This window comes from Sorex araneus, chromosome 1, assembly GCF_027595985.1.
Source record: "Sorex araneus isolate mSorAra2 chromosome 1, mSorAra2.pri, whole genome shotgun sequence".
Taxonomy (NCBI): Eukaryota; Metazoa; Chordata; class Mammalia; order Eulipotyphla; family Soricidae; genus Sorex; species Sorex araneus.
In genome coordinates this window covers 445944408-445967127 of record NC_073302.1, presented here as the reverse complement: position 1 = coordinate 445967127, position 22720 = coordinate 445944408, and the positions used below count along the sequence as shown (strand labels likewise).

At 64.0% G+C, this 22720-nt stretch overlaps 1 protein-coding gene across 4 annotated transcripts; it reads right to left on the bottom strand.

Annotated features, from left to right (window-relative positions):
- Positions 1-1963: 1963 nt before the first annotated feature.
- On the bottom strand, positions 1964-21976 carry ZNF282 (zinc finger protein 282). 4 transcript variants are annotated; one of them, XM_055142457.1, is made up of 8 exons: positions 21641-21976; positions 19808-20227; positions 14209-14335; positions 13710-13829; positions 11463-11582; positions 10733-10849; positions 9253-9366; positions 1964-5028 (listed from the first exon to the last, which is right to left on the bottom strand). In XM_055142457.1, the coding sequence occupies exons 1-8, from the start codon at positions 21803-21805 to the stop codon at positions 4088-4090; spliced, it is 2124 nt and encodes a 707-aa protein (XP_054998432.1). In that variant the 5' UTR covers positions 21806-21976; the 3' UTR covers positions 1964-4087. The 4 variants fall into 4 exon arrangements, with proteins under 4 accessions (XP_054998432.1, XP_054998436.1, XP_054998419.1 ...); XM_055142461.1 differs by having other exon boundaries at positions 10733-10846; XM_055142444.1 differs by having other exon boundaries at positions 11463-11579; positions 21641-21938.
- Between the last annotated feature and the right edge of the window lie 744 nt (positions 21977-22720).

Here is a 22720-nt window from a genome sequence, read left to right as displayed (position 1 = left end):
GTACTCTGGGTTTACTCCTGGCTCTACGCTCAGGGATCACACCTGGCAGAGCTGGTGGGACTACCTGGGGATCAAATCTGTATCTACTGCGTTCAAGGCAAGTACCTGTTGGCCCTCTCGGCCACATCTTGGAGTTGACATTTCCCATTCTTACTCTCTGCTTCTTTGCACTTCAGTGATTTAAAACTATTTATGAGTGCTGGAAAGATGGTATAGCAGCCAATCAGGTCTGATCCCCGGCACCACATAGGATCCCCTGAGCACCGCCAGGAGTGGCCCCAAAACTAATCATTAAAACCAAATACAGTAAAGTTCATAGCACTCATCTGGAGATGCAATGGAGGAACAATATAGAGAAACACAAAATTGACTTGTGAGCTAAAGAAAACTCCAAGGCTATTTCAGACGGTGACCTGCTTGATGGAAAATTTCAAGCAGGGTGAAAGATGAACGCCGGGATGGGGGAAGGTGTTAGCACGTTTCTCTGGGGAGTCATGTCTGAACCAAGCTGCCCAGTGTTTGGTTCACGGAGCCAATCACGGAGCAGAGTTTCCTGTCAATCTTAATTAAGAGCTTGGTCTCGGGGAAGAGCTTCCTGCCTTTCACTTTATGGGGAAGTTCACTGTCTCTGTAGAGATGAACAAGTGAAACCTCTGTGGTGGCTGGCATGTGGGTTCAGAGTGAGTGAATGGTAACACAGCCAGGCAACTGCCCACACCTCGGATAGCCAGCGTGTGGGGTGAAGGAAAGGACCTAAAACAGGGCTAGTGGGGCTGGAGCTCTCTAGTACAGTGGGAGGGAGGGGTTTGCCTTGCATGCGGCAGACCCGAGTTCAATCCCCAGTATCCCATATGGTCCCCCCAGCACCACCAGGAGTAATTCCTGAGTGCAGAGCCAGGAGTAACCCCTGAGCATCACTAGGTGTGACCCAAAAAGCAAAAAAAAATTAAAACAGGGCTCGCTTGGATGATGCAAGGCCATCATCTCAGATATGTGACGTGTGTGTGTGTGTGGTATGTGTGTGTGTGTGTGTGTGTGTGTGTATTTTGCGTGGGGGTCCTTACCCCATTCTGGCATCCATCGCCCTCCACAGCCCTCCACCCCTCAGCTGGAATTCACCTCCCTCTGTCCAGCTTCTATCTCTGGCCAGCCCAGTTCCTCTGCATCTGGCTCCGTCGGCCCACAGGCCACTGTGCCACGGATGGTTGGCACCAATCCCTGTACCACCCACCTAACGAGGGCTCAGCATGCCTGAACAAATTCTAAAGCCTTTCTAAAATATTGGGGCTGGAGCGATAGCACAGCGGGTAAGGCTTTTGCCTTACATGCGGCCGACCCAGGTTCGATTCCTCTGCCCCTCTGAGAGAGCCCTGCAAGCTACCAAGACTATCCCACCCACAGGGCAGAGCCTGGCAAGCTACCCGTAGTGTATTTGATATGCCAGAAACAGTAACAAGTCTCGCCATGGAGATGTTACTAATGCCACTGGAGCAAATCATGACAGTGATACAGTGATACAGTGTTTCTAAAATATTCTGGATTCCATGTAACAAGCCCAAAAAGAGACCTCCAGCCTCCTTCCAGCGGCCCCATCCATTGGAGTGGCCTGGTTCACGCTACTATTTGACTTCAGGGTTCCTCACAAGTAGCCTTAGGCCCTCCCCCCTCTGCCCCCTCACCCCGCACTTGCTTGCAGACATCAACTGCACATCGGAAGCTTGGCCCAGACGCCCTGGAGGTGCTAGGGAACCCCGCTTTCTGCTGTGCTCACATCAGAGCTCCGGAAGCAGCTGAGTGAAGTGTGCGCCCGGGCAATAAGGCAGGACGCTGTGGCCTCACGATCCCGTCCCAGTCCTAGGCCGCGGGGCCAGCAATGCGGCCACTGGATAGCCGGGAAACCCAGTGCGGACCTGGAGGGGCCCCGAAGTGCTTAGCAGTAGGTTCTCAACAGGGAAAAATGGTATTTTCCTCTTTGACTTGTCTTTTTATTATGATTTGTTTTTACCGCATGCATGAGTATTTGAATCCAAAGCATTTTAATGAACACAGTATCAGAAGGAAAATAAAAATCCCCCCCACCTCCAGCCAGACGCTGCCTTGCTGCAGAGCAGACCGCCTTGTCCACCCCGGGGTATCACCAGCTCGACTCGGCCGCGGGGGCTCACTGAGGGCGCCCCGCAGCGGTGCTGGAGGCGGGGGTCACTGGGCGTGGGGCTGAGGCACTGGAACAGACCGCAGAGCCTACCACTGCACCCTCGGGCGAGCCCCTGGCCTCTTTGGAAATCAGCTCCTTGAGGGGAAAAGTCAAGGGACCGGCTGGAGCCGGCGTCTCAGTGGAGGCGTCTCCCCTCCTCATCCCTGCAAGAGCTGGGGGGAGGGGAAGGGAGACCCGCTGGGCTGAGGCCCCGCTTGCACTGCTCGGTCCCCCTGAGCATCACCAGGAATGACCCCAGGGAACAAGCTGGGAGCAGCTCCTGTGGCCCCCAAACAAAAACAAGCTGGTCTCATTTTCCTTGTTTTATTTATTTTTTTAAATTATTTTCTTTATTTTTTTGGTTCTTGGGCCACACCTGATGGTGCTCAGGCATCACTCGTGGCGGAGCTCAGGAAACCATCTCTAGGGTGCTGGGGATTGAATCCAGGCCGGCCGCGGACGAGGAAAGCGCCCACCCCCCGTGCCATCCATCTGGCCAGCAAAAAAATGTCTAGTGTGTGTCTTGGGCCACACCCAGTGGCGCTGGGAAGGACCCGGCGGGCAGGCTTCCAGGACGCAGAGTGGGTCCTCAGCCCCCACCCCAAGATCCTGAGGTCCCGCTTGTGGTCGCGCCCAGCCCCCACAGCGGCCCGGGCTTCCCTTCCGCCTGCACTGACCAGCACACATCCTGGCTCAGGGGCTCTGTGCCTCTTCCCGTGAGCAGGCCAGGGCACTGTAAGGGACCCCCCCAATTGCATGGCTCCCCACTGCAGCGGGAAGCCCTGGGGAACCCCCTCCCCACCGTCCTGGAGCAGGTGCAGGCTGCAAAGTGGACGCCTTTTATTTAACTCCGAGAATTCCCTCGCCTGGCGAGAGGAGGGGTCTGAGCACAGCCGGGGCGCAGGTCCGGGGAGGCCGGGAGGCGCAGGCAGGGTCAGACACACATGAGGAACCCTGGTGCCATGCAAGACACAGAAATGGAGACGGCGGGGCCCTGGGGAGCAGATGTGCCCACACCCAGGCGGAGGGAGGGTGGGGGGCTATGTCCGTGTCCACGAGCCCGGGGGCTGGGAGCGGGGGAAGGGAGAGGAAGGGGCACATAGCACCAGCTGGGAGGCTCAGGGAAGACAGACTGAGCGCTCAGATTCTAGCACCCACTTGCCCGGCCCCAGAGAGTCGCCTCCAGGAGGGCTACCCCGAGCCCCTGGCCAGCGGAGGTCACCAGCTAGCTGCCTGTGCGGGGAGGGCCGGGCTGGGGCGGGTCCCACCGCCCAGGGGCCCTGGAGGAGCCTCCGGGAGCACGGCGGGCCCGGGGGTCCCTCGGGAGGTAGCCGTGCGTGGGTCCGGCCGTCCCGGGTCAACGCGTACCCCCGGGCCGCTGTCCTCGGAGTCGGGGGCGCGCCACCCCGCCGGGCCGGGCGAAGGGAGCGAGTGGTTACCGGATAGAAAACACGTTTACAAAAAGTATAAAGCGCTACCGAAACGCGAGGCAGTGTCGAGAAGATGGTACCCTTCACTCGGCGCCTCCGGACCCTGGGACCCCAAGTCCGTCTCTCCGAGGGGGCCCGCGGACCCCCGTGACCGCGACCGGGACTTCACGCCGGGGGTCAGGGCGAGGTTGCCCCCCACGCCCCGTGTGTGGCTGGCCCCTCCTTGCAAGAAGCTGCTCGGCCAACCCTGGGGGGCGGGGACCACCAACTCTCCTCCAGCCCGAGCCGGGGGGGCCGAGCGACGCGTCCGGGCTGGCCAGGTGCCGGGGTGGGGGGGGCGCCCCCACCCCCGGGTCGGGGTGCGAGTTCGGTTCCAGCAGACGGCCAGCAGGCAGCGGGCGGGAGGGGGCGCGCCGAGAAGGCGGCGGGGGCGCGGGGCCCCGGCCGCCCCCCCGGCCCAGCCCTAGTCCCGCTCGGGGGGTGCCTGCGGGGGCCGGGGCGCACCCAGCCCCGCGCCGCCGCCGTGCACGCGCAGGTGGTCCTTGAGCGACTCCTTGTAGCGGAAGCTCTTGCCGCACTCGGCGCAGGCGTAGGGCCGCTCGCCCGTGTGGATGCGCTGGTGCTTGAGCAGGTTCTGCTTGCGGATGAAGCTCTTGCCGCACAGCGCGCACTGGAACGGCCGCTCGCCCGTGTGCAGCCGCTGGTGGTTCTGCAGGTGCTCCTTGCGGCTGTACGTCTTGTCGCACTCGGAGCACTTGTAGGGCCGCTCGCCGCGGTGCGTCATCTGGTGGCGGATGAGGCCCGAGTGGCAGTTGAAGCTCTTGGCGCACTCGGGGCACTCGTAGGGCCGCTCCTTGGTGTGGCTGCGGTGGTGGATGATGAGGCTCTTGCGCACGCCGAAGCTCTTGCCGCACTCGGGGCAGGAGTAGGGCTTGCTGCGGGCGCCGCCGCCGCCGCCGCCGCCGCCGTGCACCAGGAGGCTCCGCCGCAGCCCGCCCGCGCAGCAGCTGCCGCAGCCCCCCGCCGCCCCCGCCGCCGCGCCCCCCGCGCCGCCCGCGGGGCCGGTGCCGCCGCCACCGCCGCCGCCGCTGCTGCTGCCGTTGCCGCTGCTGCTGCTGTTGCCACTGTTGCTGCCGCTGTTGCTGCTGTTGCTGCCGCCGCCGCCGCCGCCGCCCTCCCCGCCGCCCGGCGCCGCCCCGCTCCCCGCCGCGCCCGCGCCCGCGCCCCGCTCCCCGGGCAGCGCGGGGAAGGCCTCGTCCAGCAGGGCGCCCGCGCCCCGGCTCGGGGTCCCCGCCGTGCCCGCCGTCTCGGAGGCGGGCAGCGCGGGCAGGCTCGGCGGGGCAGCCGCGGGCGGTGGCTGCGGGGGCGCCGGGGTCGGGTTCTTCACCATGAGCAGGCTGTCACCTGGGACCGGGAGGAGGAGACCGGGTTAGCGACAGCGGGTGCAACCCACAGCTCCCCGGCGAGGGGGCCCCCTGCCCTGCCAAAGGCCCCCTGCTGGAGCGCTCCAGGAGGCAGTGCCTGCAGGTGGCACCCAGCTGGCCAGGAAACCCCACCCAGTGCTCCCTGCTGGAAGGTTCTAGAAGGCACTCCTGCAGGTGGCACCCAGCTGGCCAGGAAACCCCACCCAGTGCTCCCTGCTGGAAGGTTCTAGAAGGCACTCCTGCAGGCGGCACTCAGCTGGCTAGGAAACCCTGCCCAATGCACCCTGCTGGAAGGTTCTAGAAGGCAGTGCCTGCAGGTGGCACTCAGCTGGCCAGGAAACCCCACCCAGTGCCCTCTGCTGGAAGGTTCTAGAAGGCACTCCTGCAGGTGACGCAGCTGCCAGTAAACACTCCTACAGGCTGGTGGGTGGGGAAGGGCAGCCCGAGACCCGTCTTGCCTCCTGCGGGTTCCGTGCCAATCTAGCTTAGAGCCTCTTGACTGGGGGGAAAGAACCTGCTAAAACTTATCAAAGGGCAAAGCCCGGATGGAGGCCTACAGGAGGGCCGGCCCGGGCTGGACCCTCGTGTCCCCTCCCCTTACTGGGCGTTCCCCAGAGGTCAGCGGCCTGCAGGTGTGAGGTCCCCTGCACGGTGCCCTCTGAAGGCTCCCGAGCCCCTCCCCGGGAGACGGTTCCTGCCCGGGAACAATGTTTTCCCTGTGTGCATGTCTGGGGGGTGGAGGGTCCCAAGGGCTCCACGACTTGGAGGGTCTGTGGGACCCGCAGTCTGACACCAGGGCAGGCAGTGGCCTTGGGCCTTCAGCTGTGCCGCCTTCACCGCCTCCCGCCCCAGACCCATCCTGTCCGTACTGCAGCGGTGTCCCCGTCCCTTGTGGGGGACATCAGGGCATGGGGGGGGACTGAGAAGGTCAAGCTGGCCCTCTGCCACGCAGTTCTTTGGCTGTCCCTTTCTCTGTCCGGGGATATCTGCTTCCCAGAGGCCACACGTACCCCAGTTCCAACCAAGCTTCGTGCCGGTGGGCCCAGGGGAGCCTGCCCCGCCCAGCCCCAAGGAACCCCTTAGCCAGACAAAGCTTGTCCGTGGGCTGGAGCCATAGTGCAGCAGGTAGGGCACCTGCCTGAGTTCGATCCCCGGCATCTCACAGGGTCCCCTGAGCCCACCATGAGTGAGCCCTGAACACAGAGCCAGGAGTGAGCCCTGAGCTCCTCCGGGTGTGGCCCAACCAAAATCCAAAACACAAACAAGGGGCTGGAGAGATAGCACAGCGGGTAGGGCGTTTGCCTTGCACGCGGCCGACCCGGGTTCAAATTCCAGCATCCCATAGGGTCCCCTGAGCACGACCAGGGGTAATTCCTGAGTGAAGAGCCAGGAGTGACCCCTGTGCATCGCCAGGTGTGACCCAAAAAGCAAAATAAATAAATAAATAAATAAATAAATAAATAAATAAATAAAAAACACAAACAAAAACAGAAAACAAAACCAAAAAAATTGCTCAGGCAGGTACCAGCAGCACAGACAGAGCAGGGAGAGCCCCTCCCCCCCAGGGCCCCGCACCCAGGGTGCCCCGTGGCAGGGCCTTGCTTCTCCCTCTGCCTCGCCTGCTCTGCCCCATCCAGATCAATTCCCAGGAGGACCCCCTCGAGGGAGCTGCGGGCAGGTGAGGCCGCCCCCCAGGGCCCATCTCCAGGAAACTGCTGAAGGAGTCTCCGTGTACTCCGGTGATCCCTCGCGGCAGGGGTGAGGCCCTGTCTAGTTCTGGGGACCCAGCACACTGGTGCGGGCAGACCAGCCCCACGGGGTGCTCAGTGAGTGCCCTTCCCGGAAGCCTCTGCACCCCCGCCCCCGCCCCACGGCCCCGTGCCTTTCTGGGGAAACAGTGCCATGCTATCTCTGGGGCCGTTAGAAACTTGCCGCCCACCCACCCCCTGCTCAGGGCACCCTGCTCCCCCATTCTCAGCGAGCACTGTGTCTGACCTGTTGCCAGGGCACTAAGTCTGAGTCAGGTCTAGGTGTGGGGGAGTGTAGGGCTGGGGTGGGGGGGGTGCAGGAAGGTGCTGAGAGGACTAGGGAATGTGCCTTGCTCCGAAGAGAGCAGAAAAGGTTGGATTTGAAAACCCTTCTGCCCTAACAAAAGTGTAAACGCAGGGCCAGGTGGGGAAGGCACTTTCCTTGCACGCTGCTGGCCCAGGTTCAATGTCTACACCATATATGTTCCCTGGGGAAGCTCCGAGAACACAAGGAGCAGCCTCTGAGCACAGAGCCGGGAGTGAGCCCTGAGCACAGAGCCGGGAGTGAGCCCTGAGCACAGAGCCGGGAGTGAGCCCTGAGCACAGAGCCAGGAGTGAGTCCTGAGCACAGAGCCGGGAGTGAGCCCTGAGCAGAGCCAGGAGTGAGCTCTGAGTACAGAGCCAGGAGTGAGCCCTGAGCACAGAGCCGGGAGTCAGCCCTGAGCAGAGCCAGGAGTGACGCCTGAGTACAGACTTGGGAGCCCTGAGCACAGATAGGTGTGACACCCCCCCCAAACAAAAATAAAAACAAAAGGTAAAAGTGCCGGTGTAAGTAGGGCGAGATGGAGAGCCCTTCTAGCCCACACACCACTGAGCCCGAAACTTCTCTGAGGATGGTCTAGGGGCCCCAGCGTGCCGCCGTGGCTGAGGGGTCCTGGCGGGAACGGTGCCCTTCCCCTGTGACACGGGACAGTCAGGGCGGCTGGTGGGACCTGCATCAACCCAGCTCCGTGGGACACCGGCCTTGCCCGGTTGGCCCAGGTTCCACCCCCAGCACCACATGAGTCCCGAGCCCTGCCAGGGCAGCCCCTGAGCACTGCCACGTGTGGCCCGAAGCTCACCCCAAAAATATCCAGACCTGAGCGAGCACTCGAACCTCCCCCTCTCGTCAGCCTCCGCTGCCCCCGCAGGCCTGGCCCCAGTGCACGAGCCACTCGGCCTCCTCATCCTCACTCCACGCAGGCCGCCAGCTCTAGTCCGGACTACACCCCGAACCCGGTCCCTGTGCACGGCCCCCACCCCAGGTGGCCGTCACCTCCCCCCCCTCTGGTGTCCCCAGCGGTGGCCCTGCTGCTTTCTGCTCCCGTTCCTCTCTCCCGTCCACTCCTGAGCACGCCTGTCCAAATGCAAACCAGCCGGCCACGGGCCGTGGGAACCGCCCCCCCACCCGCCCCCCCGACTCACTCACATCAGGACGAAAACGGGCCTGACCTGTCCCTCCCGGTGTCCTTGCATGGACAGGCCCAGCCACATGTGCACCTGCTCCCGGTGGCCTGCCCTGCCTCTGCCCTACTCACCCCCAGTTTTCTTTTCTTTTTTTTTTCTTTTTGGGTCACACCCAGCGATGCACAGGGGTCACTCCAGGCTCTGTACTCAGGAATTACTCCTGGCGGTGCTCAGGGGACCATATGGGATGCTGGGAATTGAACCCGGGTCGGCCGCGTGCAAGGCAAGCGCCCTACCTGCTATGCTATCACTCCAGCCCCCAGTTTTCTTTTTGTTTTTGGGTTTTTTTATTTGGGGGCCACACGCGGCGGTGCTCAGAGCTCACTGCTGGCTCAGGGGCCGGGACGCAGTGCCCGGGACAGAGCTGGGGTGGGCCAGGCAGGCGCCCCGCCCGCTACACTCTCCCCGGCCCCCAAAGCCCGGCTTTCCCTGGCGCTTACCATTCCCATCCCCTCTCGTCAGTTGGGGGGAGGAGGGTCCCAGCATCGACCACCAGAACCTCACCACCCGGGCAGGGCTCAGGGGTCACTCCCCTCAGGGACTCCGGGACTATCTGGGGCACCGGGGATGAAGCCCGGGTCAGCCGTGTGCAAGTCACGCATCCTGCCCGCCGGACTAGCCATCGGCTTCGTTCATTGGCCGCTGCCGGCGCGGGGCCCTTCGGTGCCCGGCCCACCCCCACTGCGGGAAGCGCCCACCGGTGTCCGCTCTGGGCTGGCCTTCCGGGACCCCGGCAGCTCGGCTCCCGCCCAGCCCCCAGCCTGCCCTGCGGGCCTCGGGGCGTGGCCCCTGCTGGAGGGGGCTGGCACCAGGCCGGACCGAGGGAGGGGAACCCCCGTCACGGGGGCCCCTGCCAGGAGGCCCCCAGAGGAGATGCAGCTCCAGGACGCGGCCGGCCGGCAGCAGGAGAGCCCCGCCCCCCCAGCCCCGCGCCCCCCCGCGTTACTCACTGGGGCCGGAGTCCAGCCCGAGCTCTCCGTCCATGGAGTCGCGCGCGCCCCAGGGGTACGGCTGCTCCTCCTGCTTGATCCAGGACAGGATGTCGTGCGCCGAGAGCAGCGACTCTGGGGGAGGGAAGGAGCCTGGGTCGGGCCTCTCCCTCTGCCCAGACGGCCCAGGGCCACCCCCTCCTGCCCCCAACCCCCGCCGCTCCCCTGGGGACCTTCCCGGTACAGAAGGACCAGGAGGCGCCGGGGGCATAACTACAGGACACTGGGGTCGCCAGCTCTGCGTGTGGAGAACCACATGCGTGCTCAGCACCGCACACACAAATACCACTCACACATGACACACAAGTACCACTACACACAACACACAAATACCACTCACACACGACACACAAATACCACTCACACACGACACACACAAATACCACTCACACACACTCACAAACACACAAATACACTCACACACAACACAAATACCACTCACACACAACACACAAGTACCACTCACACACGACACACACAAATACCACTCACACACGACACAAATACCACTCACACACACAAACACAAATACCACTCACACACAACACACAAACACAAAATTCAGTCACACACACTCACAAACACAAATACCACTCAAACACAACACACACACAAATACACACTCATGCTCAGCACCACACACACAAATACCACTCACACTCACAAACTCACAAATACACTCACAAACACATGTTCATACACACTCAAACACACAAATACCACCCACACAAATACCATGTACTCACACACTCAACACCACATACACAAATACCACACACTCATTCACATACACTCAACACCACACACTCCACACTATACATACTCAACACACGCACACACTCAATAACACTTACACATTCAGCACAAACACACACCACACACAGACTCAACATCCACAGAGTCACACACCCACACACTCACACACCACGGGCTGGCAGGCAGAGCATCCCTCCCCGAGGGAGCCCCTCTCCGTGGCTGCTGTGAGCTGGGGGGCCGCTCCCGGAGCCTGCCCGGACCACCGTTCAGAGGGCCGTGAGCCCCGCGAGAGAGAAGGCTATCTCCCCGCCCCTGGAAGCGCTGGGGTATCTCGGCCTTAGGGGGACACACGTGCCAGTGCTCACGCCGGGCTCTGACTCGGCCCCTCGGGCTCTCTTTAAAGCTCAGTCTCAGTGCAGCGGGCTGGAGGCGTCCCGGGGACCGCGGGGCACTGCTGGGTGTGGCCTCTGCTAAGGCCCCCAAATCACCATAGACCAAGTTTTAGCACAGTTCTGCGGGCGTGTCACCGGCCGACACCGGGGCTCCTCTAGCAAGTTCCTCCCCGCGTCCTCCCTGCTCTCCAAACAGCCCCGTGGCTGCCTGGCCTCGTCGTGGCGCAGGTTCTGGGCCTTTCTGTGCCTCTGGCCGACGCCGGCTGCGTGGGCTGAGAGCCTTCCCGGCTCACCTGAATTGGGGTCTGTGGGGATATCCCTGTCGGTCAGGTCCTGCTGGTCCCACACGCACGGGGCCTCTTCCTGTTTGATGCGGGACAGGAGGTCCGGGCCCGAGGCCGGCGAGTCTGCTTTTGGGAGGAGAGTGGCCAAGGGGTCAGTGGCCAAGGGGTCAGTGCCCATCCCCCACCCCGCCTCTCCCCCCCGCTCCCGTCTCCGCCTCCAGACAGCCTGGCCCTGAGGCAGCTGCCCCCCCAGGACTGGGTGGTCCCGGGCGCCTCAGGAACTCCCAGGATCTCTCAGAAGCGAGTGCTCGGGCCGGGGTCCTGAGACTGGTGCCCCAGCACCTTCCAGGAACCTGGTGGCTTAACCTTCGGAAACAGTATTTTTCAAAGGTTATTCCTGGCTCTGCACTCAGGAATTACTCCTGGCAGTGCTCAGGGGACCATATGGGATGCTGGGAATCGAACCCGGGTCAGCCGCGTGCAAGGCAAACACCCTCCCCGCTGTGCTATCGCTCCAGCCCCCAGGAAACATTTTTCTGTTTCGGGCAGGAGCAAGTGTCCAGCAGGGAGGGCGCTGGCCTTGCACGAGGCCGGCTGGGGTTCGATCCCCCGAGCGCCACTGGGAGTGGCCCGAAAATGGGGAGGAAGAGTCACTATGAGAGAGCAGAGAGAACGCGCCCTGCCCGCGTGGCCCTGCGTCCCCGGGGATCCCGTGTCCAGCGGCGCTGGGCGCACTCACCAGTAATGGACTCCGTGGCCACGGCTCTGTCCTCCAGCCCCCGCTGGGCGCGGTCACACAGAGGGGCTTCACGCTTCACCTGCGAGGCCGCGTCCTGCGCAGGCACCAGGGCCTCTGCTTCTGGGGACGGAGGGTCACAGGGTGAGGGGCTTGGAGGGGACCTCCTCACTCCACTGCTTCCCCCCGGGGCTGTGGGGCCACACGGCTGTGTCACCAGGCACGGCCAGCAGGGTAGGGCTGGGGCTCAAGCTCTTGGCCTCACGCCTGCAGGAAGGCGCTGACCACTGAGCTGTCCCCGGCTGGCTTCTTTCCTGGAGGCCGGTCACCCAGACACAGTTGGGGCAGGCACATGGCAGATAGCACTCGTCAGGGGAGTGAGTGGGGGCAGGGGCTGGGTGAGAAGGGGTGACGTGTTTCTTCAGGTGGTGGCGGGGACCCCAAGCAGCAGGAGGACCAGGACACAGGGGCAAGGGCCACGCGGCATGCGGGGCTGGCCGGAGACCGGAGGCATGGGAAGGTGCAGGGTCCCAGAAGCAGTGAGGGTCGCCCCCCAACAGCCAAAGCAGTTCAAGGAAACAAGAAGGGGGGCTTCTCTCTCCCCAGCTTTACTGTGTGGCTACGGGGACTGAGACTGCACAGCAGCCTGGCGGGAGGGCGCCTGCCTTACACGCGGGTGACCTGGGTTCCATCCCCGGCACCCATAGAGACCCCTGAGCACTGCCAGAGTGATCCCTAGTGCGGAGCCAGGAGTGAGCCTTGAGCGTCACTGGGTGTGGCCCCAAAACAAAAAACAAAACAAAACCAAAAGACACTGAGGAAGTGAACTAAGGAGACAGACCAGCGGGGTCGAGCCAAGAGCCCAGAGACAGGCAGACAGGTGTCGCCCAACACAGGAGCAGGGCAAGGCTCTCCAGGGCAGGCTGGGAAGGCGGGCCCGTCACATGGGACAAAGGAAACTCAAACCCTGTTAACCCTATGCACAAAGCCTATTAAAAGTGAATTAGAGAGGCTGGAGAGATATCACAGCAGGGAGGGCGTTTGCCTTGCACGTGGCTGGCCCCCGAGCACTGCAGGAGTAATTCCTGAGTGCAGTGCCGGAGTTAACTCCTGAGCATCGTTGGGTATGACCCCCCCCAAAAAAAAACACAGACAGGGAGGAAATATTTCTCCACCTTCATGTGACAGGGTCAGGAGGCACTTGCGAAGGTTAACGGGAGGGAAAGAGAAGCAGGCTCTGATGGGAGGTGCTGGCCAGGAGTGGCCGTGGCTATCACCACGCCAAGGGCCATCGGTGCGCATCCGGTGAGTGGTTTCAGAGCAGAAGTGTTGGGGCTGATGTGTGTGTGTGTGTGTGTGTGTGTGTGTGTGTGTGTGTGTGTGTGTGTGGTGAGGGTGGGGGGCTGGGAGGGGATCGAGGAATGCAAGAGGGCAGCTAAGGGGAGTTGGGGCTTTTTTTTTTTTTTGTGAAGTAACAGATTTTATTTAGAGGTTTCTGAGGGAAGGAAGGAGGGATAAGTGGAAAAGAAAAAACAGTAGGAGGAACACGCTCAAGAGAGAACTCGGGCTTCTCCAAGGGTGGAGAGAGCTCTACACACATCCTAGCACTGGACACGAAAGCATGAAAGTACACATCTCAAGGGGGGAGATGCGGGCAACACATGTGCTCAGGCACCACATGTGCTCGGGCACGTGGGCACAAGCAGCACATGGGCTCAGGCAGCATATGCGCCAGGGGTTGGGGCTTCTTGCGATGGAATGTTCCAGAATCTGATACCTACACAACTTCTGAGCCACGCCCTGATCCACTGGGAAGGTGGAGGGAGGGTCGAGGGTTGGGCCAGAGGCGGTGCAGGCTGTGCTCGGGGCAGGGAGAAACCACGCAGGGGCAGCCCACCGGTCTGAGGGGGAGAAGCAGCCCCCTGCAGCGGCGCTCCAGAGAGAGGACGCATGCGCGCTGTAGGGGATGGCTAAGACCGAGACCGCCCGGCAGAGAAGAGTCAGGGCACCTGCTCTGCCCGGCCCACACGCCCGGGAGCGCCGGGCCCCTGAGACGGACCTCGGGGACACAGCCGGGCCCCAAGGGTGACCTCAAGGGCACCGTGGGGCCAGCAGCCAACTCCATGCCCCATACGCAGCCGGGCCGGGGAGGGGCAGGGTCTGTGTAGGACAGACCCCCGGTGTCCCAGCATCAGTCAGGCTCAGCCTGCCCTTCGGCCACCCCCAGACGGCCCCCCCGGCCCCCCGCACCTGGGTCGGGCTCCAGGAGGATGTCCCTGTCCTCGGGCTCGCGCTGCTCCCACACACACGGCTCCTCCCGGGGCTCGGGCTGCGACGGGCCGTCGGACTTGGGCGGCGGCGCCTCAGCGTCTGCGGGGGGAAGGACGGGTGAGCGAGTGAGACGGGCCTCGGGGAACGGGGGCCATGGCAGAGCCCCCCCCCACGCCGTGTCCCCCGACTCCGTCCCGAGACAGTGGTGGTCCCGGTCCTGCAGGTGCCGAGTCTGCAGACCCGTGTCCAGCCCAGGAACCGTCTCCGCGAGGGCCGCGGGACACGGTCGTGCCCTGTGACGTGCCCTCGTCTCGTCTGTTCTGGGGGGTGGCGGGGGGCGTGTGGGTACCAGCAAGCAGAGCTCAGGGGTCCCACGGCCCACACCTGCCCAGACCCAGCAACTGGCCTAGCGGTTTCATGCCGGTGCCCGGAGACAGGGCAGCGCCCAGTGCGAGGCCCCGCACCCCGACGCGCTTACCCAGGGACATGAGCGTCCGGTAGTTCTCCTTCACCAGGTTGTGGTACAGCTCCTTCTGCCACTCGTCCAGGTTCTGCCACTCGTCCTCAGAGAAATACACGGCGATGTCCACGAAGGTCACGGGCACCTGGGCCAGCGGGAGCCAGAGTTCACGTCCCGCAAGCTGGCCCCTCCCCGCCCTGCAGCCGCCTGCCCGCACCCTCCTGCTCCCCCCCCATCCAGCCCCCGACGCTGGCCCTGGCCCTCTCCAGTCACGGTCTGCCCCGCAGTCCTGCGTGCAATTAACCCTGACTTCATCTTTTCACGTCCAGGTCCCGGGCTGGGAGCTCAGGGTGGGCTCCAGGGAGCAGTGGAACCTGTTCGAGAACCTGTATGTGAGGCCAGGGCACAGGGGACCCATTTCATCCCTGAAATAAGGAAAATCAAAAGGTGGGGGCTACAAAAAAAAAGGGGGGGAGGGCTGGAGCGATAGCAGAGCAGGTAGGGCATTTGCCTTGCACCTGGCCGACCTGGGTTCGATTCCCAGCATCCCATAGGGTCCCCCAAGCACCGCCAGGACTAATTCCTGAGATCATGAGCCAGGAGTAACCCCTGAGCATTGCTGGGTGTGACCCAAAAAGCACTGTCACTGTCACTGTCATCCCGTTGCTCATCGATTTGTTCGAGCGGGCACGTTACGTCTCTCGATTGTGAGACTTATTTGTTACTGTTTTTGGCACATCCACGGGGAGCTTGCCAGGCTCTGCTGTGCGGGCACGGTACTCTCGGTAGCTTGCCGGGCTCTCTAAGAGGGGCTGAGGAATCGAACAGGGGTTGACCAAGTGAAAGGTGAACGCCCTACCGCTGTGCTATCGCTCCAGCTCAAAAAGCAAAAAATAAATAAATAAATAAAAGGTGGGGGCTGCCCGGTTAGCTCACCGGGTCCCCGCCATCTGCAAGCACCTAGCCCAGAATCACCAAGTATTGGGGGGCGTTTGAACCGTGCCCACTGTCCATGGGGTCCTGTGACCCAGGCCACGGGCTCAGGAGGGAAAGGGGCTTCCCCCTCACCGGAAGGCACCCGCAAGGCCAGTCACCCCGAGTCACTTCACCCTGTGACCGACACAGGCAAGCCCCCTCTGACCCCACAGCTCCTCCTCTCGTACTCCCCCGCCCCCCAGGTCAGCCTCGGGGGGCCCCCCCGCACCCATGGCCCTCAGGCCACCCAGCTGGCCCAGGAGCACCTCTGGCAGCCGACTCAGGCTCTATCCCCGCATCCCATCTGCCCCCACGCCCCGCCAGGAGTGGTCCCTGAGAGCAGAGCCAGGAGTAAGCCCTGAGCACTGCCGGGATGACCCCAAACTCCCACAAAGTCCCCGCAAATACATGAAGACTGACAAACTGCAATTTAACAACAACAACACAACAAAACCAGAAAGACAGCTGGAGCGATAGCACAGCGGGGAGGGCGTTTGCCTTGCACACGGCCGACCTGGGTTCAATTCCCAGCATCCCATATGGTCCCCCGAGCACCGCCAGGAGTAAATCCTGAGTGCAGAGCCAGGAGTGACCCCTGAGCATCGCCAGGTGTGACCCAAAAAGCAAAGAAAAAAAAATAAGAAGAAGAAGAAGAAAGAAAGTAACCAAGCTCCCGGACCTCTGTCGGAGAAGCAAGGTTACCCGAGGAGAAGGGGCGGGAGGGGATGGGTCTGTTGGTAAATGACGCTAACTAAAACAAGCGCCGCAGGGCTGGAGTGATAGCACAGCGGGGAGAGTGTTCGTCTTGCACGGAGCCGACCTGGGTTCGATTCCCGGCATCCCACATAGTCCCTGTACTCAGGAGTAATTCCTGAGTGCAGAGCCAGGAGTAACCTCTGAGCATCGCTGGATGTGACCCAAAAAGCCAAAAAAAAAAAAAAAGGAATAGCAAGCTGCCTTTCTGGAACTTTCTCCCACCTGGCGTGTGCCCACCACTTTCCTCCTTCCTCACCTGCCCCAGGCCCTCACCCCTTCTCCGGCCACTTCCCGTCCTCATAGTCCCCGCTGTGGGCTCTGGGATGACGCCGCCCGGCCTCCCGCGCCAGCCGCAGCGTTGCAGCCCCTCTGAGCGGCTCTAGTCAACTGTCCTTCACGGCCCAAACTGACCAGGGCAGGCCTGTCTCCGCTGCCACCTTCCCGCCGCTACGAGTTACCTCCGGAGGCGCGGCCCGGAGTTGGGAACTCTCCACTCCTGAGGCCGTGGGGCGGGGGGCAGGGGGTGGGGGGGACACGGAACATCAGAGCCACAGGGCACTGGCCAACTAGGGGCAGAAAAGGCTCTTGCTGGGGCCCTGGGCGTTTGTCTGCCCTGCCCGGGGCTAAACCCCGGGATACCCCATATGGTCCCCAAACCCCCGCCAGGACTGAGCACAGAGCCAGGAGTAAGCCCTGAGCACCCCAGGTGTGGCCCAAAAGCCACAGGAAGAAAGAAAAGGCCACACACAAATGACCTGCAGGTCACAGGACAGCCAGAATCCACACGGGCCCGGACGCCACAGGCTGACCGTGGCCCAGCGGCCACCGAGAATCTGCTGACACTCCCCAGGCGCCCCGCCACCGCCATGGGGCTCGTCTAGACCTACGTCCCCCAGCAACTGGGCTCCCCCTTCCTGGCCGCTTGGTCGTCCCCGTCTAACACAGACGAGGAGTGATGACCCCACGGCCATCTCAGTGTCCTGAGCGGAGAACACTCGGACCCCTGCCCCGTCACAGCTCCGGGGTCCCCCAGCCAGCAGCTGCCCTCTCACCCCAGAGCTGCAGCCCCCAGCTGAGCGACCCCCAGCCTGAGCCACGGGAACTGCAAGATGATGCAGAATCATCCTTGGAGCTGCTCGGTCCGGAGTAACCTGCACCACACGCCGCAGCGCCTTCTCCACAGACAAAATCAACGACCCCACCACCTGACAAATTGTTAGAAGCTTCATTTCACAGACGGGAAGCCCGAGACTCGGGGGGCCCTGCTGGGGATTTACTTACAGATGGCTTTTTACACTCTGCTTCTCTCCAGGAGAGCTCGGGACACTCAAGACGGGATGCCCACAGCGAGGGCCAGCGAGGCCAGTGAGAGTCACTGCCAGTGGCCAGCGCGGGCCCATGAGAGCCAAGACGCACAAACAGGCCCTCCGGACCCCATGGCCACACCGTCATCCTGGGGGACCCGTGTCTGCTCACAAGCCCCACAGCCAAGCACGGGGAGTTCAACACACACGGCACCACCACCGGGGATCACACAACAACACCTGAGGCCCTGGACACACACTGCTGGCATGCGGCCCCCAGAGCCGCCCAGCCAGACCGACGAGCAGGGAGGCCCCAAGCCGAGTGGACGCTCGGGGCCCCGCCTGGACGGTAAGAGACAGGGCGGGGGGTTAAGGAGCCACGTGACCTGGGAAGCGGAGACATGAGGACAGGGCTGGGAGGGCTGGGGGGGTGTCGTTCGGGGAGCACGAGAGCAGGAGCCGGGGGCCCGGAGAGCCGGCTTAGGATCTAAGGTGCTCACTGTGCTGTCTGCCACTCCAGGGAGGCCCCCAGCACTGCCGGGGCTCCCTCTCGAGCACAGAGGCCAGCCCCAGAGTGCCCGTCCCCCAGACGGAAAAGGAAGACAGGAAAAGGGCCCTCGCAGCCGGCAGGGCCGGAAGGTGCGTGGCCCCCGGGCCAGGGGGAGGGTCAGGAAAGGGGGCTCGGGGCTCAGCACAGAGAGCTGGGCCAGCAGCCCGGGGGCCGCCGAGAATCCAGAGGGTCCTGGAAGCCGCGTGCAGGCGGGACGGCGGATCCTCACCCGCATGCGACAGGGTGAACGGGGCAGGAGGAGAGACAGAGCCTGACGGACACAGCCCAGCGCGGGCACAGGGCAGAGAGGGCACAGGCCTGGCCACGAGACCGGGCAGGACACCGGTGTGCGTGGGACTGAGCGAAGCTGTGACGCAACGGACAGGAAACAGACAGAAAACAGTCGCCGGGGACAACCCAGACGTGAACTTGGGACGAGCAAGGAGGCTCCGTCCTGGGGAAACCAAGGAAGGTCCTTTTTTTTTTTTTTTTTTTTTTTTTTTGCTTTTTGGGTCACACCCAACAATGCTCAGGGGTTACTCCTGGCTTTGCACTCAGGAATTGCTCCTGGCAGTGCTTGGGGGACCATATGGGATGCCGGGGATCGAACCCGGGTCAGCCGCGTGCAAGGCAAACGCCCTACCCGCTGTGCTATCGCTCCAGCCCCAGGTCTTTTGTTTTTCTTTTTGTTTCCTTTGGTTTTGGGGCCGCACCTGGAGGGCTTGGGGCTTGGGAGTCACTGCCAGTGAGAGTAACATGGCTGGTGTGGCAGGAAGGCGCTCGCCCATGGCCGGCCCACGCTCCATCCCCGGCACTGCATCCTGAGCACAGAGCCAGGAGTAAGCCCCGAGTACCCCTTGGGGTGAGTCAAAATCCAAACAGAGGAAATGATAATCACTGTCACTGTACCCCTGTCATCCTGTTGATGGCTGATTTGCTCAGTAGCATCTCCATTCGTCCTAGCCCTGAGATTTCAGCAGCCTCTCGTTACTCGTCCTTCCCAACGGTGCCGCGTTAGAGGCTCTTCGGGGTCAGGGGAATGAGACCCATCATGGTTACTGGGGGAGCTTGCCAGGCTCTTCCCCGTGCAAGTCATAATAATTTTTAAAAAATTTTTTAAAAAATGACTGGTGCTTGTCATCTGCTGAAAATCCCAGGGCTGGGGTGAGAAGTGGGTGAGGAGTCCGAGGTCGCAGGAGGGCCCCAACTAGCCAGCCGCACGGACTCGTGAGGGGTCCTGCAGCCACTCCATCACCTTCCGGGTATCACGGGAGTGATGAGGGTGCAAAGGGGAGAGAGAAGTAAGGAAGCATGGCGCCCAGAATCCTCACGGAAGGAATTCTGCTGTGAAGGGAGTGCAAGGGGCCAGAGAGACGGCACAGCTGGCACACAGCTGACCCAGGTTCGATCCTGACACCCCAAAGGGTCTCCCAGGTGCTGCCAGGAGTGATCCCTGAGCACAGAGCCAGAAGTTAAGCCCTGAGCACCTCCAGGTGTGGCCTCCAAACAGAAACATTTAAATAAAATAAAGGGGAGCAGGATTAGGGGTGTTCACTGCAGGCCAGGGTGGAATCGGGGGTCTTTATCCCGAACACGGGCGATACTAGATGTTTCCATGCTGGTGAGACGTGTAGAGGGGGAGGCGAGGGGAGCCGGCAGGGGAGGATCAGGGAAAGGCCGCTCCCTTGGTCTGAGCGCAAGACGGGGTTGCGTGGGGCGCCCATGCGTGCCTGAGTGTCCGCTCCAGGGTGAGGACATGGCCAGCAGAGGTCACACACCCGGCTGCAGCCTGCACAGGGTGGGGGCGTGGGTGTGGGGAGGTGGGTCTGGCCCCCACCAGGGTGGCCCAGGAAGGACAGACGCGATCCCCAGGCGAGTGGACACGGCCACAGGCCTGCAACAGCCCCGGGCGGTGCAGGGAACAGGACACGGGAGCTCAGAAGGGGGCCGCGGTTCCTCTGGCTCGGGGGACACATCCCGTAGAGCCTGTGATCGCGGGTCCCATGCGCCGCCCCTGGGCACCTCCACGTACCTTGGGGACTTCGCCCTTGCTGCCGGGCGGCAGGCGCAGCACCCAGAAGTTGCGGTTCCGCAGCAGGTTCTCCATGTTCTCCAGGCGCCGCTGCAGCAGCCCGTACTCCTGCAGCAGGGTGCCCAGCACCGCCCACTTGCCCTCCATGTGGTTGCCGAACTCCACGGCCGTCTTCTCGCAGTCCGCCAGCTTCTTCTCGGCCGTGCCCGTCCTGCCCTCCAGGTTCAGCAGCTGGCTGGCCTGCGCGTCCACCTTCCTCTCCACGGCCTGGATGGCGGCCACCACGGTCCAGAGCGAGATCTCGGCCGTGGGCAGCTGGGGTTCCCGCATCATCCGGTCAGGGAAGACGGGCGCCCGGTCCGGGAAGGGCGGGAACTGGAAGGGCATCGGCCGCCGGGCGTCCATGTCCCACTCTTGAGCCTGTGTGCCGGGGCGGAAGACGGGGCAGCGCAGAGGTGAGGCCCAGCGGGAGGTGCAGGGCGGCCCGGGGAAGAGACAGCTGGTCCCCGCTACCCCTGGTCACACTGCGGTCAGTCCCTGCCCCTCAGGCCCCGGTAGACATCAATGTCCCCTTCGGCAGCCCCCGCGGGTCACCCCCGCTCTGGGACTGCTCTCTCCAGGACTCGGGTGCTCACAGGCCTGAACCGCCTGGAGATCTCCCGGCAAGGAGCCGCGGGGCTGCGGGGCCCCAGGACTCGGCTCAGACGGGAGGGAAGGGCCCGGCCAGGGCCAGAGACTGAAGCAGCCTTTTGTCCCCAGAAGCAGAAGGATGAGTCCTGAAAAGTCCCTGGTGGAGGTGGGGGCGGGGGACACACCCCAAGGAGGGGGCAAAGGCCAACGGTTCCCTCTCTGCTCTGGGGCCGCGTCGGGGGCAGAGCGCCTCTCCTCGCCCCTGCGGCCGGCTGGCCCTACTACAGAGAGGGGCGGCGGTGGGACTCCCGCTGGCCCCTCCGCTCGGGAGCCGTGGGCCTCACTGGCCAGCGGGCAGCAGGTGGACAGGGCTGACAGCTGGAGAGGACCAGGCCCCCGCCCCTCGCGGCACCTTCCGAGCTCCAAAGCTGCAAAAACGGCCCAAGAACATCATCAGCCGCTGACTTGTCAGAACAGGACCAGGCCCCAGCACGGGGGGCTGGAGGGAGGGCGTGGGGGGGGGCCCGCGGCGGTTGCAGCGCTCAGGTGGGGGGTGCAGTGGGGCCTGCGGGGGCCTGGAGCCTGTCCCCGGGACTCCGCGCGCACGGCTGGGGGGGTTGGGGGCGCGCGTCCTGCCCCGGCCGGTCTCCAACGCAGCCAACTTTGCCGAGCGCGGGGGGGACAAGGCCGGGCCGCCCCGGCGGGGGTCCGCCACCCCGGGGTCGCGGGACCCGGGCGAGCCGGGGGCCCTCGGGAGGCAGGCGCGGCGGGGGGCGGCCATCGGGGCCTCCTCGCGCGCGGCGGCCGCGGCGGGGCCTGCGGGGGGCGAGTGCGGCCCGGGTCTGCGGGATCCCCGCTATCCCGCGCCCCCCGGGGCCCCGCTGGGACCCCCCCGCGCCCCCCGCGGCCTCCCTGCGCGCCCCGCGTCCCCTGGGCCTCCCCGCGCCCCCCGGGCCTCCCCGCGCCTCCTGCGCCTCCCAGGCCTCCCCGCGCCCCCCGCGCCCCCCGGGGCCTCCGTGCCCCCCGCGGCCTCCCCGCGCCCCCCGAGACCTCCCCGCGCCCCGCGGGCCCTGCGCCCCCCGCGGCCTCCCCGCGGCCTCCCCGCGCCCCCCGGGTCTCCCCGCGGCCTGCCCGCGCCCCCCGCGCCCCGCGCCCCCGCCCCCGCCCCACGCGCGGCCATGGCGCCCGGCGGGCGGCACCCACCTGCATGGGCGGCATCCCCTCGGCCATGTCCCCGCGCAGCGCCGGCTCCTGGTGGCACACCTCGTCGGCGGGCAGCGCCTGCGCCCAGCCCCAGCTGCCGCCGTCCAGCCCCAGGCCCTGCAGGCCCAGCTGCTGCGGCTGCGGCCGTGTTGACACAAACTGCATCCTGGGAGTGCTGAGCCCCGCTCGGGCCGGCCGCCGAGAAGAAGAACCGAGCGCGGGCGCCGTCCCCCTCGCCCGGGCCGGACAGCTCCATCTACAGCCCGTAGGAGCGAACAGTCCCCCCGCGCGCGCAGCCAATGGCCTCCCGGGCCCGCGCCCCGCCCGCGCCGCCCGGGGCGGAGCCCCCGCCCCGCTACCCCCGCCCCCGCCCCGGGCCCGGGACCCCCGCGGGAAGGGTCGCCGGGGACTCCCCCGGCCTCGGCCCGGCGCGCGCGCTCCGCCCGGCTCGCCCCCCGGCGGTGGCCACGGGCCCCGGCCCAGCCCGGGCCTCCCCTGGCGTGGGTCCGTGTGACAGGGGACCCGGGGGTCGGGGGAGCCTGTCCCACCACCCCCTGAGCGGCGGCCAGGGCCGGCGGACCTGCGGCCACAGGGGACGGAGAAGGGAGATTCGAGCACGGTGTCCAGAGCCCGCCCGAGCCCCCTGGAGGCCTCTGCAGCTGGACCTTCCCCGTCTGAATCCCGAGTCCTCACTAATTAGGGGGGCCCCAGAGATTGATTTCGCCTGTGGGGACCACCCTGCCTCTCGGCAACTCAAAGGGAACAATCCCCCCCCCCCCCCCCCCCGCGACTCAAAGGGCTGGGGCTTGGCTTGGCTTGGGCCCCCCAACACTGCTGGGAGCAATGCTGGAGCACTGAGCTGAGAGCAGCTCTGAGCACTGCTAGGTGGGTCTCCAAAATCAAAATAATAATAATAATAATATATATATATATATATACCGGGCTTTTGTTTTGTTTTGTTTTGTTTTGAGCCTCACCTGACAGTGCTCGGGGCTGACTCCTGGCTCTGTGCTCTGGATCACTCCTGAAACCGCCTTGGATGTCGGGGACAGAACGGAGGTCAGCCTCATGCATGGCTCG